This window comes from Cryptomeria japonica, chromosome 4 (assembly GCF_030272615.1).
Source record: "Cryptomeria japonica chromosome 4, Sugi_1.0, whole genome shotgun sequence".
NCBI classification, from domain to species: Eukaryota; Viridiplantae; Streptophyta; class Pinopsida; order Cupressales; family Cupressaceae; genus Cryptomeria; species Cryptomeria japonica.
Window position 1 is genome coordinate 216,907,000 of NC_081408.1, and position 15,135 is coordinate 216,922,134.

A 15,135-nucleotide genomic window follows, 5' to 3' on the forward strand; every position below is an offset into this window, starting at 1 on the left:
AAAATATAAGCATGCTAGTAATTATCAATGTTAGAAATATATTATTATTAGTTAAATTAAATTTTATAGAATTAAATATAATTTATTTATAATTTTGTATATATGAAAAAATTATAATATTAAAAAAATATATATGTTTTCTAGAGATATCTATTTGTGGTTTTGTATATCCTTATCATTATTTATTCTATAATTATGACAACTTTCCTTCTCTTTTGCATCACAAAAAATGTACTCATCTTTGAATGTTTTTCTTATTTAACCCATCTTTGCCTCACTTTTTATAATTTATGTGAAAATATCATCAGAAATATGAACCGTTTTTTGGTGTGATATATATTTTGCTCAAATTCTTTTCATTGTTCATGAGCTTGTCTTGCTAGCAACATGATGGATGAGCCTATGAATTAAGGCTTTACACATGCTAATTGTATTTGATAGAATTTTTTGAAAGCCTTTCCACCAAATCTATTTTATGCTTATTTAGAAGAAATTTGTTTTGTCTTGTGCCTTTCTTTTTTGCACCACAACTACTCTGAATGGTAAGTTCCATCTTAATAATTTATAATTGATGTCCATACTTTGTCCAAATAATTTGTTTAGTGCAAGTTTTAAATTTACATGGACTTCTATTCAATTACACTTTCTTTCCTTAGAATAACATATCATTTTAACATTCACAAGTGCAAATAAATATATACATTAATTCAAATTAATTAAATTATATATATGATTTAGCATAAAATTTGAATTTTTAGGATTGTATAGGGATGGAGAAGAATGCATCTAAAATATTTTTTATTTTTTTATGTAAGAGTTTTCAAAAGAGTTGTGTAATTTTGTATCATTTGAAAAGTATTGTATATAAACAAATTTATTTGAGAATGATTGAGTTGATGTTCTTTTAATTTAAAAGAACATACAAATATCAATTTCTATATTTAGAATAAAATTTATATATTACAATAAAAAATGTTAAAATTTATCGAGAGATTATGCAAATTAACAATTCTATGTTAATTTTAGTATAAATAACACTAAAAAAAAGTTATTTTAGAATAAAAGATATATATGGTACAAATATTGATCATAATTAAAATAAGGTAAGGCATTGCAGCACACATTTTGAAAGCTAGAAGATTCGTTGGCATTAGATATCGATTGATTGTTTCGCTTCGCTGCTGACTGTAGTAGAAAAGTAAAATAGTGGATAGATTGGAGAAGGCAAATTGCTTAAAATCTCAAACGGCTTAATCTACTGCTATTACTTACTTGGGCATTTGACCTCTTTCAACTTGTCGGCCAGTAGTTTCAGATTAGTTGCAGACAGTCCGTTGGTGACTTCCTCTTTGGCAAGCTCTCTAAATCTCTCAACCACTCCTCTCAATCTAACGCTCTCCTCCCCTTCCATCAACACTTTCACCTTTCTGGAAATCTCTTCCGCTTCTATAATCCTATTTTCATCCTCTCTACTCCTGCCTCTCAAGCCGAACTCCCATTCGTCCACAAGAAACTTACAATTTGTAAACTGATCCATCCCAATAGGAAATCCCAGTATGGGAATACCCTCTGAAACGCTCTCCATAATGGAGTTCCATCCACAGTGGCTGAAAAACCCACCTACCGAAGGATGTGAAAGAATCTCCCCTTGCCTAAACCAGGGCGCAACTAACCCCTGCTCTTTGCACTGCTCCAAATATCCAACCGGCAACATTTCCCAGACATGAGACGCCTCTTTATCTGGCCGAAGTGCCCACACAAAACAATAGCCGCTCTGCATAAGACCCATTGCTATTTCCCTTATCTGAGCTCTTGGCACCTGAACAAAGCTACCGAAGGAAACGTATATGACCGACCGTGCCGGTTTCGAATCCAGCCATTCTCTGCATTGTGAAACGCCCTTCCCGTCTCCCCAGTGGGCAGAGGGCATGTTCAAGGGGCCCACACTCTGCACAGGGGTTTTGTGAAGCAGGGCATCGATTGCTTTACTTTCCAAGGCGTAGAAAGAATTCCCAACAACCCAATCTGCGTCTCTTGCATCTATAATACTCTGCAAAATCTCGTTGCTGACAGGAGAAGGAGATAGAATCGAGCTTGGAAGATCCGCCGGTTTTAACGAGGGCACACCGGGAATATAATCTATGCAGTCTTGCAACCCAACTGCAACAACAAATAAAAAATGATCAGTTCTGTGTTTTCCTCTGTCAAGCCCCAAAATAATTTAACTACTAAGGCTTCTTTGTTTTTGCCTTACCCAAGTCCGAATGGTACATGATGGAGAAATTCGTGACGGATGTTGGCCACAGTGCTACAGAGAGTAGAGCGTGTCTTTTCGCCAGGGGCACCGCCCATCTGAGGAAAGTGTCATACACTATGCAGGACGGGGTGGTTCCCGAGCTTTTGAGGTTTGTTAGAAGCTCGCTGACATGAGTTTCCATGTTGGAGAGCGACAGAAAAAAGTCCACCATGTTACCAGCCACCATGCAGTCTGGAATGAGGGCGGCCTGAATGTCGAGGCCTAGCTTTTGGGCATGGGAGAAATCATCGTCCTCGGCCTCTGTGATGATTTTGTGCCAATACTCAGTGAGCACGAAAGTAACAGAGATTCCATGAGAGGCAAGCTTTCTGGCGAGATGCATCATGGGATTGATGTGGCCTCGCCCTGGAAATGGGACAAGTACTGCATGCGCAGCCATTTTTCTTTGCTATCCGAAGAAGCCGAGAAAGAAATGTATTGTCTTCTGTGTGATGTGTTTCCTGTCACTAGGCTTGACCTAACCGTATAAGTGCCTTCGTATGATGTAGCATTCTGAGGGGGCTGAACAGCATAATACCTTTTCTCCAAAAACATAAAAATAAAGCACGACAAAAGATTATAATATAAGACAAAATGGTATTTTATTTTATTTTCTTAGATTATGAGTTCTCTGGTTCACCAAATGTGGGGTTGCTCGACGTCAATAAAGAGGATATTTTATGTCGTGTTGTTGACGCAGCTTTTGCATGCTTAGCCACTTGTTTTGATTTCGCAAATTTTAAATTAGCAATTCACGTGCCACTGTCGCTAAATGGACACTGAATGGTTTTGAGTGATATATTTATATATTTCAAAATGAAAAATTAAAGTTATTTTTTCCTTTTGCACAACTACAAGTGTTGAGAAAATTATATGGGTACATATAGTTTTCTATGTGTAGCACAACTAATAAATCTTAAATAAATAATAATTTTATAATAGATGTCTATAATGGAATGTATCTTCGATCATTTGTAAATTTTTAGTGAAAATCGTAAGTGAAAATTTGTGATAGAAGTCTAGCTTAGGGTTTTCTCTCTTCATAAATTTAGGTATGACTATAATAAGGATTTCATAACTATTACAACATGTTTTAATTTGATATATATCTTATTGTAATGATATCTTCTTTATCACATATGAATTTTTAGATTTTTATAGTTTCTAGAGAGTGGTTATATGTATGTTTAGTTGTTGATATCACATCTGTTTCATTATTTACATGTGTTATTTCTATAAATTCAAATACTTAGAGTATAAAGTGGTAACACTTCAAATGATATCATGAAAAGGAAGCAAACATGTCGAATATGCTTCACATACCACTCTATGAGAAGAAATGCAGACAAAAAAATAAACTATCATATAGTTACAAATAAATTTACACAAAATAATATACCATAATATTGTGATTTACATGGAGAAAACCATTTTAAGAGAGAAAAAAAAAACACTCCAAAGAAATTCAATGTATTATTTTATAATCAATGGTTACAATACACTTATGTATGTCCAAGTCTTTACTACTAGAATATCACAAAGAATAGTTTGAGAGTAATTATAGTTACATAATAGTACCACCAAAATTACTATCAAAGCATCCATCTGAAAAACCCAATAAACATGAGAAGTAATAAAATTATTTCCATTAAAAGATATGTATTATGATGTGTCATAAGTTCATCAACAAAGTCAACAAGTGTAACTCCGTATAGCTATTTAGGTGTCACAAATATTTTTAACATTTTTAAAGAGGGAGGCCAAACTTGTAGAGGATAAGAATTTAGATTAAAGATGTTCAATGAGATTTTTTTGTTAAATTATAGATCACAACGAGATCTGCATCCCCACAAATAACAAAATCACCAAAATTTGGCTAAATTAATATAATCTAAAATGAATTCCTTCCTAGATTAAGTTTTTCTATTGTATGATGCATAATTTGTAATTTTTGTGTTTTAATATAATGATTTTGATTGTCACAATAAAATAAGTTCTCCTATATGTAAAACCAAAATTAATCTATACCAAAGTTAAAAGACATTAGTTAATCCATATATAATGATTTATGTGGATTCATTTCTCCTTTTAGTGCACCAAATTTTAATATTTAGCTATTAATTTCTCCCTTTAACTTTTGGGACGAGAGGATTATTGGAAAATATGATGATAAGTAATGAATACAAATAAATTCGTTCAAAGAATCATGTACATAGAACCAAACTATACCAACATGTATTTAGTCAACTTAAGACAAAAAAAAGATGCTATTGAGTCATATTATAATTTTGAAACAAACTTAAGGTGTGGAAGGATAAAAGGGTATCTCATTTTCTATCTAAGTGAGTTGAGAAGTGAAACACACCTTTTGTTTCAATAGATGGTGAACTCCAAATAAAAACACCAATATTAACACATGCAATAAGCCAATCATTTGATTTGATAAAATACTTCTAAATGAAATGTTGACAATTGACACTCATTCGGTGGATATCGATGCTTGATTAATGGTTTAGGGTTGTCATTGATGGAAACTCTTCATGAGAATCCTATCTGATAGCTATAGTTTTTGGAGAAGTGGTCCAATAACTGGTAATCTGGCTAAGGTAATTCAGGTTAAGTAGAGCAGTTTTGGTCTGGAATCTTTCCCATGATTGTGGTGGTTGAATTCGTGCATGGGATGATCAGGACGACTTATAGAAATCATTTTAACATCTTTTGGGTGATCCGCACGTGTTTTGATGATCTCGTTCAAGCCGACTCACGATTACACGTTACATTGTATGGCAGACTTGATAAATATTTTGTTCGTGGTTATGGATATATAAGACTGGTGTAGAAGATATTTTTGATGTATGGTATGATGTGATATGAGCGAGTGCTGATTGAGAAATCCTTTAGGCGTAGTTTTACGTGTGCATTCTTGATCTGGTAGCTGACTGAGACACAAAACATAGCAGGGTTATAGAGAAGACACAGTCAGAGTTTTTGCACTTAACCGAAACTCATACAGGCATTGTTTGAAGCTATTTTGGAGTTCAAACATTGTAATTTATCATTGTAAATGATTTGTAAGGAAGTGAACTTTTCAGGTTATTGTATCTTGAGTTATAAGCTCTAGGTAGTGTGCTTGAATGCTAGTGTATTTCTCTTTTGTAATATTGTTTTGCTACTGGCCATAGTAGAATAATATTGTGGGTTCAAATCCCACCGTGGTTTTTCCCATTTGGGTTTCTACCTAAAAATATTGGTGTTATGATTTTTTGGTTGATTATCTTATGTTTCTGCATTTTACTTTCTTGCATATACTTCTAGTGGTTTGAGATTAAGTCAAAAAATTAATTTACTGGTAGATCACTGATTCACCCCCCCCTCTTAGTGATCCTTGATTCCAACAATTGGTATCAGAGCCTAGTTCCTCTGAGGAAGCCTAACTGCTTGAGGAAGGTCCGGGAGATTGAATCAATGGATTCCGGTTTGCAGAGACAACTTTGTGTGGCACTTGAGGATCTTGATGCAACAAGAAATGAAATAAGTTCCCTAAAGAGAACCCTGAATGCTACTGAAGACTTCATTAATGATTTGAAAGATCAGGTCAACACTTCAAGGGACAAGAGGAAATAGTTGATGGATAAGCTGAAGGAGAAAGAAGAAAAAAATATGGTTAATCAGGATAAAGTTGATGAATGTGATAAGCTTGCTAGAGAGAATGTTGTATTGAAGAATGAAATGCAATCCACTGTGACGAAGCTAACTAAGGAGATTGAAGACCAAAAAAAGAATGAAGAAATCTTGACTCAATTATTTAAAGACAGAGAAGATGAATGCTTCAAGCTTACCTATGAGAATAATCAACTGAAGCTTGAGTTAACACAATCAAGGAATAATAGTCAAGAACTCAAGAGATAGATTGTTGCCCTAAGAGATGAACTTGCTACTGCAAATGAATACACATACACAGTCAATGCTAGATTAATAAGGCTTTATAAGATGCTGGAAAATCAGAGACACAAAAAAGACATGAGAGGACTTGGATTTGAGAAGGGAGAATCCTCTAGATCTGGACAAGGCAATGCAAAACCTAATCATCAGAAGAGCAAGAATCCTCCGGTAAGACAACCTAATGCCTATAAATTCAATGATAGATGTTTCACTTGCAATAAATTTGGTCATATGGATAATCAATGCAGAATTAGGATGAATAATGAAATGAACAATATAAATAATGGTCCTATCTTTACCAGTCAGTGTTTCATATGCAATAATTTTGGTTACAAGTCAAACATGTGTAGAGCAGTAATGAACAATTTTTCAGAACAAGAGATGTTATGCTTGTGGGATGTTTGGACATATCTCTAACTAGTGCAGGATGAGACCAAATTAGATGAATTTCAAACCTATGCAGAAAAATGTTGTTTGCCATGCATGCTACAAGACTAGTCACATTGCAAAGTATTGTAGAAGCAAGAATAATGCTTTAGTGTACAAAGAAAAATTCAATGAGAAAGGCAAAGCAAAGGTAGAAGAGATCAAGAACAAGCATGTGAAGATGTGTGTCAAAAAAGATGAATCCAAGACTGACAATAGATCAACGCCTAAATCGGGTGCAGGATCTTCATCCAGTAACTAAGGCTTTTGGCCTTAGGGGGTGGCATCTTCATGCACAATCTTACAAAATCCCCTGGAGAGATCTATGATTGATCAAGGTTGATTGTAGATGATTGGAGATGATAATCCATAATTCTTCATGCCGATCTTGAAATCCAGTTGAATGGATTATGCTGAACAAGGCATCTGGTTGAACCTTAACAGTGCATTTATGTCAACTTAAAATTAGGGTTTGCGAGGTTAAAAAGGACAAATGTGAGGGTATGTGCACCAAGTTGTGGTACCAAAAGGGGGTCTTAAGATGCCACTTTTTTTTCTAGAAATCAGCAAAGTCTGAACTTCAATGACAAATTGAAGATAGTTACACTCTAAATTTGAAGATGCAACAAGAACAAGAATCAGAGTGCTTCGATTCTACTTTCTAAACTAATAATTTTTTTTTAAATGGTGGAGATTAAGGGCTTCAAAAAGGGGTGCCACAAAAGTGGTCCCGTTTTTATGCAAAAAACATAACATGGCGTCTGTTGTGGCCCCCCTAAAATATTAACTTTTTAAAAGAAATTTTAAAATCGCTTCAGTGAGAAATTAGCTAACACCTTGTAGTTTATGCCAAATTTTTCAGCTAATTTTTTAATGAGTATATGATTTTTTACTAATTTTCGAAGTGGACATATCTTGAAAAACAGAAATTTGAGCATGCTCCCCCCTAAAATCATTGAAAACTAATAAAAAATCAAATATATTTATTTTAAATTGTGTAGAATGGAGTCTAGTTTCTAAAAATGCAAGTTTTTTAAAAATCTAATGAAAGTGTAAAAATCTATACCCAAAATAGTGCATGTTGGTTTTTGACAAAAAATAGATACATTGACAAAAGAAATTATAGATGAAAGACTTAACGAAATCAAAATTTGAAATAAATTAAATTGTTGGATATCTAAGAGGGAGCTCAAGTTTACCACAGTATTTTTTTTAACTTCATTGAAACACGTGCAAACTTGACGGAGAGCACGACCAAAAATATTTTAAAATTTTCTATGTTCTGATAAAAACACATCTCTAGCCTGAAATGGTCGTCCAAACCTTTGGGTTGGATGCCCAAGGCAAATACAACCCATAGGTTTGGTGTTTCCCAAAGCGGGCCATTTGGCATGCACCAAATATGGCGCTCTCCCTATTTGGCGTGTGCCAAATGTGATGAATGGATTTTTCCATTTGGCGCGTGCCAAATAGGGAGAGTGCCAAATGTGTACATAGAAACCCCCATCTCACCTCTCCCTTCTTTATCTCTCTTCCCTCATAGTTCCATCTCTCTCTATGAGCTAGATCTCCTATTCTCTCTCTCCCCTTACCTCTTCTCGGGCTCTTCATTATTATAGATACATAATCTTCTTTGTCCCTCCCCTCTCTAGCTCTCACAATTCCCTTATTCTCCTATCCCTCAAGCTATCTCCCTCTTCATCTTTACAGCCATCTAATTCCCTCTCTCACCTCTTTCGCTCAGTTTCTTCCTCACTCCCTCCTCTCTCTAGGTCCTATGGTGTCCACCTAAGGGGTCATATGGTGTCCTATGACCCATTAAGACACCATATGGTATCGTTATGGGTTGTATGGTGGCGTAAGGGGTCATATGGTGTCCTATGACCACTTAGGATGGAATATAGTGTCGTTATGGGTCCTATGGTAACCTAAGAGGTCATATGGTGTCATGTGACCCCTTAGGACACAATATGACCCCTAATGACACCAAGGGGTCATATGGTGTCCTAAGGGGTCACATGACACCATATGACCTCTTAGGTTACCATAGGACCCATAACGACACTATATTCCATCCTAAGTGGTCATAGGACACCATATAACCCCTTACGCCACCATACAACCCATAACGATACCATATGGTGTCTTAATGGGTCATAGGACACCATATGACCCCTTAGGTGTCATTAGGGATCATATTGTGTCCTAAGGGGTTATATGGTGTCCTATGACCCCTTAGGACACCATATGACCCCTTAGTACACCATATGGTGTCAGTATGGTTTGTATGGTGTCCTATGACCCCTTAGGACACCATATGAGCCCCTAGTACACCATATGGGGTTAGTATGGTCTTATGGTGTGCGATGATCCCTTAGGACACCATATGACCCTTTAGAACACCATACGACCCATAATGAACACATAAGGTGTCCTAGGGGTCATATGGTGTCTTAAGGGGTCATAACACACCATATGACCCGCTAAGACACAATATGATCCCTAACGACATGTAAGGGGTCATATGGTGTCCTATAACCCCTATAACCCCATAGGACACCATATGACCCCTTAGGACACCATACGGCCCATAACGACACCATATTGTGTCCTAAGGGGTCATATGGTGTCCTAAGGGGTAATAGGACACCATATGACCCCTTACGACACTATGTGACCCCTTAGAACACCATATAGTATCGTTATGGGTCATATGGTGTCCTAAGGGGTCATATGGTGTCCTAATGGGTCATATAGTGTCCTATGACCCCTTAGGATACCATATAACCCCTTACATGTCGTTAGGGTTCACAATATGTCCTAAGGGGTCATATGGTGTCCTATGACCCCTTAGGACACTATATGACCCCTTAGGACACCATATGATGTCACTATGGGTTGTATGGTGTCCTAAGGGGTCATATGGTATCTTAAGGGGTCATAACACACCATATGACCCGTTAAGACACAATATGATCCCTAACGACACCTAAGGGGTCAAATGGTGTCCTATGGCCCCATATGACACCATATGACCCCTTAGGACACCTTACAACCCACAACGACACCATATTGTGTCCTAAGGGGTCATATGGTGTCCTAAGGGGTCATAGGACACCATATGACCCCTTACGACACCATGTGACCCCTTAGAACATATAGCATTGTTATGGGTCACATTGTGTCCGAAGGGGTCATATGGTGTCCTATGACCCCTGAGGATAGTATATGACCCCTTAGGACACCATAGGGTGTCATTATGGGTTGTATGGTGTCCTAAGGGGTCATATGGTGTCTTAAGGGGTCATAACACACCATATGACCCGTTAAGACACAATATGATCCCTAATGACACCTAAGGGGTCATATGGTGTCCTATGGCTCCACAGGACACCATATGACCCCTTAGGACACCATACGACCCATAACAACACCATATTGTGTCCTAAGGGGTCATATGGTGTCCTAAGGGGTTATAGGACACCATATAACCCCTTACGACACCATGTGACCCCTTAGAACACCATATAGTATCATTATGGGTCATATGGTGTCCTAAGGGGTCGTATGGTGTCCTAAGGGGTCATATGGTGTCCTATGGGGCCATAGGACACCATATGACCCCTGAGCTGTTGTTAGGGATCATATTGTGTCTTAACGAGTCGTATGGTGTGTTATGACCCCTTAAGACATTATATGATCCCTTAGGACACCATATGGTGTCATTATGGGTTGTATGGTGTCCTAAGGAGTCATATGGTTTCTTAAGGGGTCTTAACATACTATATGACCCGTTAAGACACAATATGATCCCTAATGACACCTAAGGGGTCATATGGTTGTCCCATGGCCCCATAAGACACTATATGACCCCTTAGGACACCATACGACCCATAATAACACCATATTGTGTCCTAAGGGGTCATATGGTGTCCTAAGGGGTAATAGGACACCATATGACCCCTTACGACACCATGTGACCCCTTAAAACACCATATAGTGTTGTTATTGGTCATATGGTGTCCTAAGGGGTCATATGGTGTCCTAACGGGTCATATAGTGTTCTATGACCCCTTAGGATACCATATAACCCCTTACGTGTTGTTAGGGTTCACATTGTGTCCTAAGGGGTCATATGGTGTCCTATGACCCTTTAGGACAATATATGACCCCTTAGGACACCATATGGTGTCATTATGGGTCGTATGGTGTCCTAAGGGGTCATGTGGTGTCTTAAGGGGTCATAACACACCATATGACCTGTTAAGACACAATATAATCCCTAATGACACCTAAGGGGTCATATGGTATCCTATGGCCCCATAAGACACTATATGACCCCTTAGGACACCATACAACCTATAACGACACCATATTGTGTCCTAAGGGGTCATATGGTGTCCTAAGGGGTCATAGGAGACCATATGACCCCTTACGACACCATGTGACCCCTTAGAACACCATATAGTGTTGTTATGGGTCATATGGTGTCGTAAGGGGTCATATGGTGTCCTAACAGGTCATATAGTGTCCTGTGATCCCTTAGGATACCATATAACCCCTTACGTGTCGTTAGGGTTCACATTGTGTCTTAAGGGGTCATATGGTGTCCTATGACCCCTTAGGACACTATACGACCCCTTAGGACACCATATGGTGTCATTATGGGTCGTATAGTGTCCTAAGGGGTCATATGGTGTCTTAAGGGGTCATAACACACCATAGGACCCGTTAAGACACAATATGACCCCTGACGACACCTAAGGGGTCCTATGGTGTCCTATGGCCCCATAGGACACCATATGATCCCTTAGGACACCATACGACTTATAACGACACCATATTGTGTCCTAAGGGGTCATATGGTGTCCTAAGGGGTCATAGGACACCATATGATCCCTTAGGATACCATACGACCTATAACGACACCATATTGTGTCCTAAGGGGTCATAGGACACCATATGACCCCTTACGACACCATGTGACCCCTTAGAACACCATATAGTGTCGTTATGGGTCATATGGTGTCCTAAGGGGTCATATGGTGTCCTAACGGGTCATATAGTGTCCTATGACCCCTTAGGATACCATATAACTCCTTACGTGCCGTTAGGGTTCACATTGTGTCCTAAGGGGTCATATGGTGTCCTATGACCCCTTAGGACACCATATGGTGTCATTATGGGTCGTATGGTGTCCTAAGGGGTCATATGGTGTCTTAAGGGGTCATAACACACCATATGACCCGTTAAGACACAATATGATCCCTAATGACACCTAAGGGGTCATATGGTGTCCTATGGCCCCATAGGACACCATATGACCCCTTAGGACACCATACGACCCATAATGACACCATGTTGTGTCCTAAGGGGTCATAGGAGATGATATGACCCCTTACGACACCATGTGACCCCTTAGAACACCATATAGTGTTGTTATGGGTCATATGGTGTCCTAAGGGGTCATATAGTGTCCTAACGGGTCATATAGTGTCCTGTGACCCCTTAGGATACCATATAACCCCTTACGTGTCATTAGGGTTCACATTGTGTCCTAAGGGGTCATATAGTGTCCTAAGGGGTCACAGGACACCATATGACCCCTTAGGACACCATATGACCCTTAACGACCTCATATGGTTTAGCATATTGGGTTATAGGGTCTATGGTTAATGTATAGGGTCGAGGATTTAGCATATTTGGTCATACGATCTAGGGTATTTGTTATAGGTTTGAAATGGTTTAATTTTTTTGGTTGTGGCTATCAAACTATAGGGTATAGAGTATAGATTATAGGGTATAGAGTAGATATTTATCAAAGGTTAAAAAATTTCAATGGAAGTCATTTGGCTAGCGCCAAATAAGCCATATTTGGCGCTAGCCAAATGAGCTGCACTAAAAACCAGTTATATGGGACCCTTGACCCGATATCCAAGCCCACATTCTCTTAGTTTGTCTTCTTTCTGCTCATGATTAGACAAAAAATTTCTTTTTGCATGGTGTTCACATTTTATGCAAGGTTATTTTATACATTCCATTAGCTCTCCACCACCTTTTTTTTCATTTGGCAACGTCAAAGAGGAAGAATATAGTTTTTTTTATAAAATTTGAATAATTGAGGTAATATTTTCTTGTTTTTAGAATTCAAATACTTATTAAGTGTTATTTTGTTTAAATGTTAGAATAAAAGTGTGAGTCAAAATTGATTATAATCATATTAGATTTACATTAGATTTAACAATGCATTTGAAGGAAGTTGCATAAGAAAGTTATTTGTTTAGTGGTTTAAAACAAAATTTGCAATTTTATAGATCCTTTTTAAGATCTTATGAAATAATTTAAAAAAGGAATACATGAAATAATTTCAATTTCATATATCCATTTTAACATATGCATAATTAGGATAGTCATAGATGCATTAGGAATTTCCTAACATAATTAGGACAGTCATAGATCCATTAGGATTGCCCCTTACGCCTCTTGAAATCTCTTTACAAATTCACTTTATTCTCTTTTATGTGCATGTACATGTAGAAATCATCATCATGCCGAGGAAACGACCAAAAAATGTAACACCAAAAGAGCTTGAAGCTAAGAATGCAAATAAAAGAGAAGGAATGAAGCAACTTCATGAACAAAGGAAATTGAATACCATAGAAGAAGAGGTGCCAATTGAAGAGGAACATGAAATATCCATCCAACCTAAGAGAGACAAAATTGGCCACACAAAGGCAACGGATGTAAAACCTTCGTGCAATGAGACAATTAAATCCCGAGGTTGAGAGAATGTCTACCACAATTCAAGTTGAAGGCACCCCATCTCTTACATCTCAAGTTGAAGGCACACCATCTCTTATTGGCACACTGTTGGTGTCTACAACATCTCATATTGGATGCACTCCCTCTATGACATTTGACGTTGCAAGTACTTCACAACTGACATCAAGTATTGGAGCTACACCATCTTGTACACCTCAATTTCAAGGTATGTCATCATTTTCATCTCCGGTTGAAGGTATGCCACCTATCCCTAATGTTGTTGACATTCCTAATCTTGAGGTAACTCAAATTTTGAGAACACCTCCTAGAGTTTTGCATAGAAAGCCTAAGTATTTGATTGATATTGATGCTAATGTTTTGAAACCAATGGTTGACAAGATTCTGAAGCGTACTTGTCAAAGACATGCTAACTGGATATGGAAAATATTTTTGTGCCTTTAAATGAGATAGGAAGATGTCAACTATTTGTTGAGATGATGAGAAATCTAAAATTCAGGCCCATAATGAAGATTCTTGGGTTAAGAACATCGATTGAATCAAGCGACAAATCTATTGTGAAGAATCTGATGAATGCATATGATACTGTTGGTTCTAACTCACACACAAAAGATAGTAATGCCACACAACATGTCATTACATCAACAATTGTAAGCACTCAAACTAAGAAAGTTCACCTCCTTAGAAAGACAAGCAAACAATTGAAGATAAGTAGACAAACTCTAATGAGAGCTATGGGAAGGTGACAAAGAGTGGAGGATCCATATAACAATGAGTTATGGGCATTTTCCGGTAGATTACCATGGAAAGATAAAGCAATTGTTGAAGCCTTGAGATCCCTAATTGAAGATTTTTGGAAGAATAATATAAGGGTCTCTCCAGATCAAAGAGATGTTGTAAGAAGGAGGATTGGTAGTAAAATATGTGATCCACATGTAGTACCCCTACTCGTTTGAACTCATTAGACTCATATTTTATTATTGTTCACTTTTAGTGGATACATTACCATGATGTGTTATTCAGACTTATATGAAATTATTTCATGCTTTATCTGGATATGAGATGCATAATTTGTTTTCAGTATTTCAGTACTTGTGAATTATGGTATTTTATGGATTATTGCTATGTACTGACACTTTACTTTATCTATGTAATGTGTCATTATATGTTGTGTGTCTGCGAGTGTATTGGATGCAAGGGGACGATTTACCTTCACTCATTTCGGTGAGACAGGGAACGTCGTGATTCTCCTTCATTGGTGTGTATGCCGTGTTTTCTATATTGTATATATGCATGTGTGGTTTGGTGATGTAGGATATTGCAGGTACAAGTACCAGGTAGGTACGGGGTATCATCTCCACCTGGCTTCACAGGTCTGAGCGTGCCTTATATTTTCTGATGGAAGTGGAGGAGGTAGTAGTTGACCCTATTTTACTCAGTACACTCGTGTGAGTGTCGTCATTTGGTTGTCTCGTCAGTTTGTTCGGCCTTTGTATTTTGTTGTTTGATTTTTTTATGAGTATTTGCTTGAGGTTTGTTCAGTTTGTGTGTTTTAGTGGATTTAATTAATTAAGTTTATGGAGTTATCTCATAGTTGAATTATGTATGCATTGAGATTATAAATTTAATTAATTAAAAGAAGTTATTAAATTAAGTTGCAAGCAACATGATATTAGAAATTTATTTTATTT

The 15,135-nt window shown here is 37.3% G+C and overlaps 1 protein-coding gene across 1 annotated transcript; it reads right to left on the bottom strand.

Annotated features, from left to right (window-relative positions):
* Positions 1 to 1,075: 1,075 nt before the first annotated feature.
* Positions 1,076 to 2,868, bottom strand: LOC131061948 (UDP-glycosyltransferase 86A1-like). Its single transcript, XM_057995785.2, has 2 exons — positions 2,255 to 2,868; positions 1,076 to 2,160 (listed from the first exon to the last, which is right to left on the bottom strand). Exons 1-2 carry the CDS (start codon positions 2,694 to 2,696, stop codon positions 1,265 to 1,267), a joined length of 1,338 nt encoding a protein of 445 aa, XP_057851768.2. The 5' UTR covers positions 2,697 to 2,868; the 3' UTR covers positions 1,076 to 1,264.
* Between the last annotated feature and the right edge of the window lie 12,267 nt (positions 2,869 to 15,135).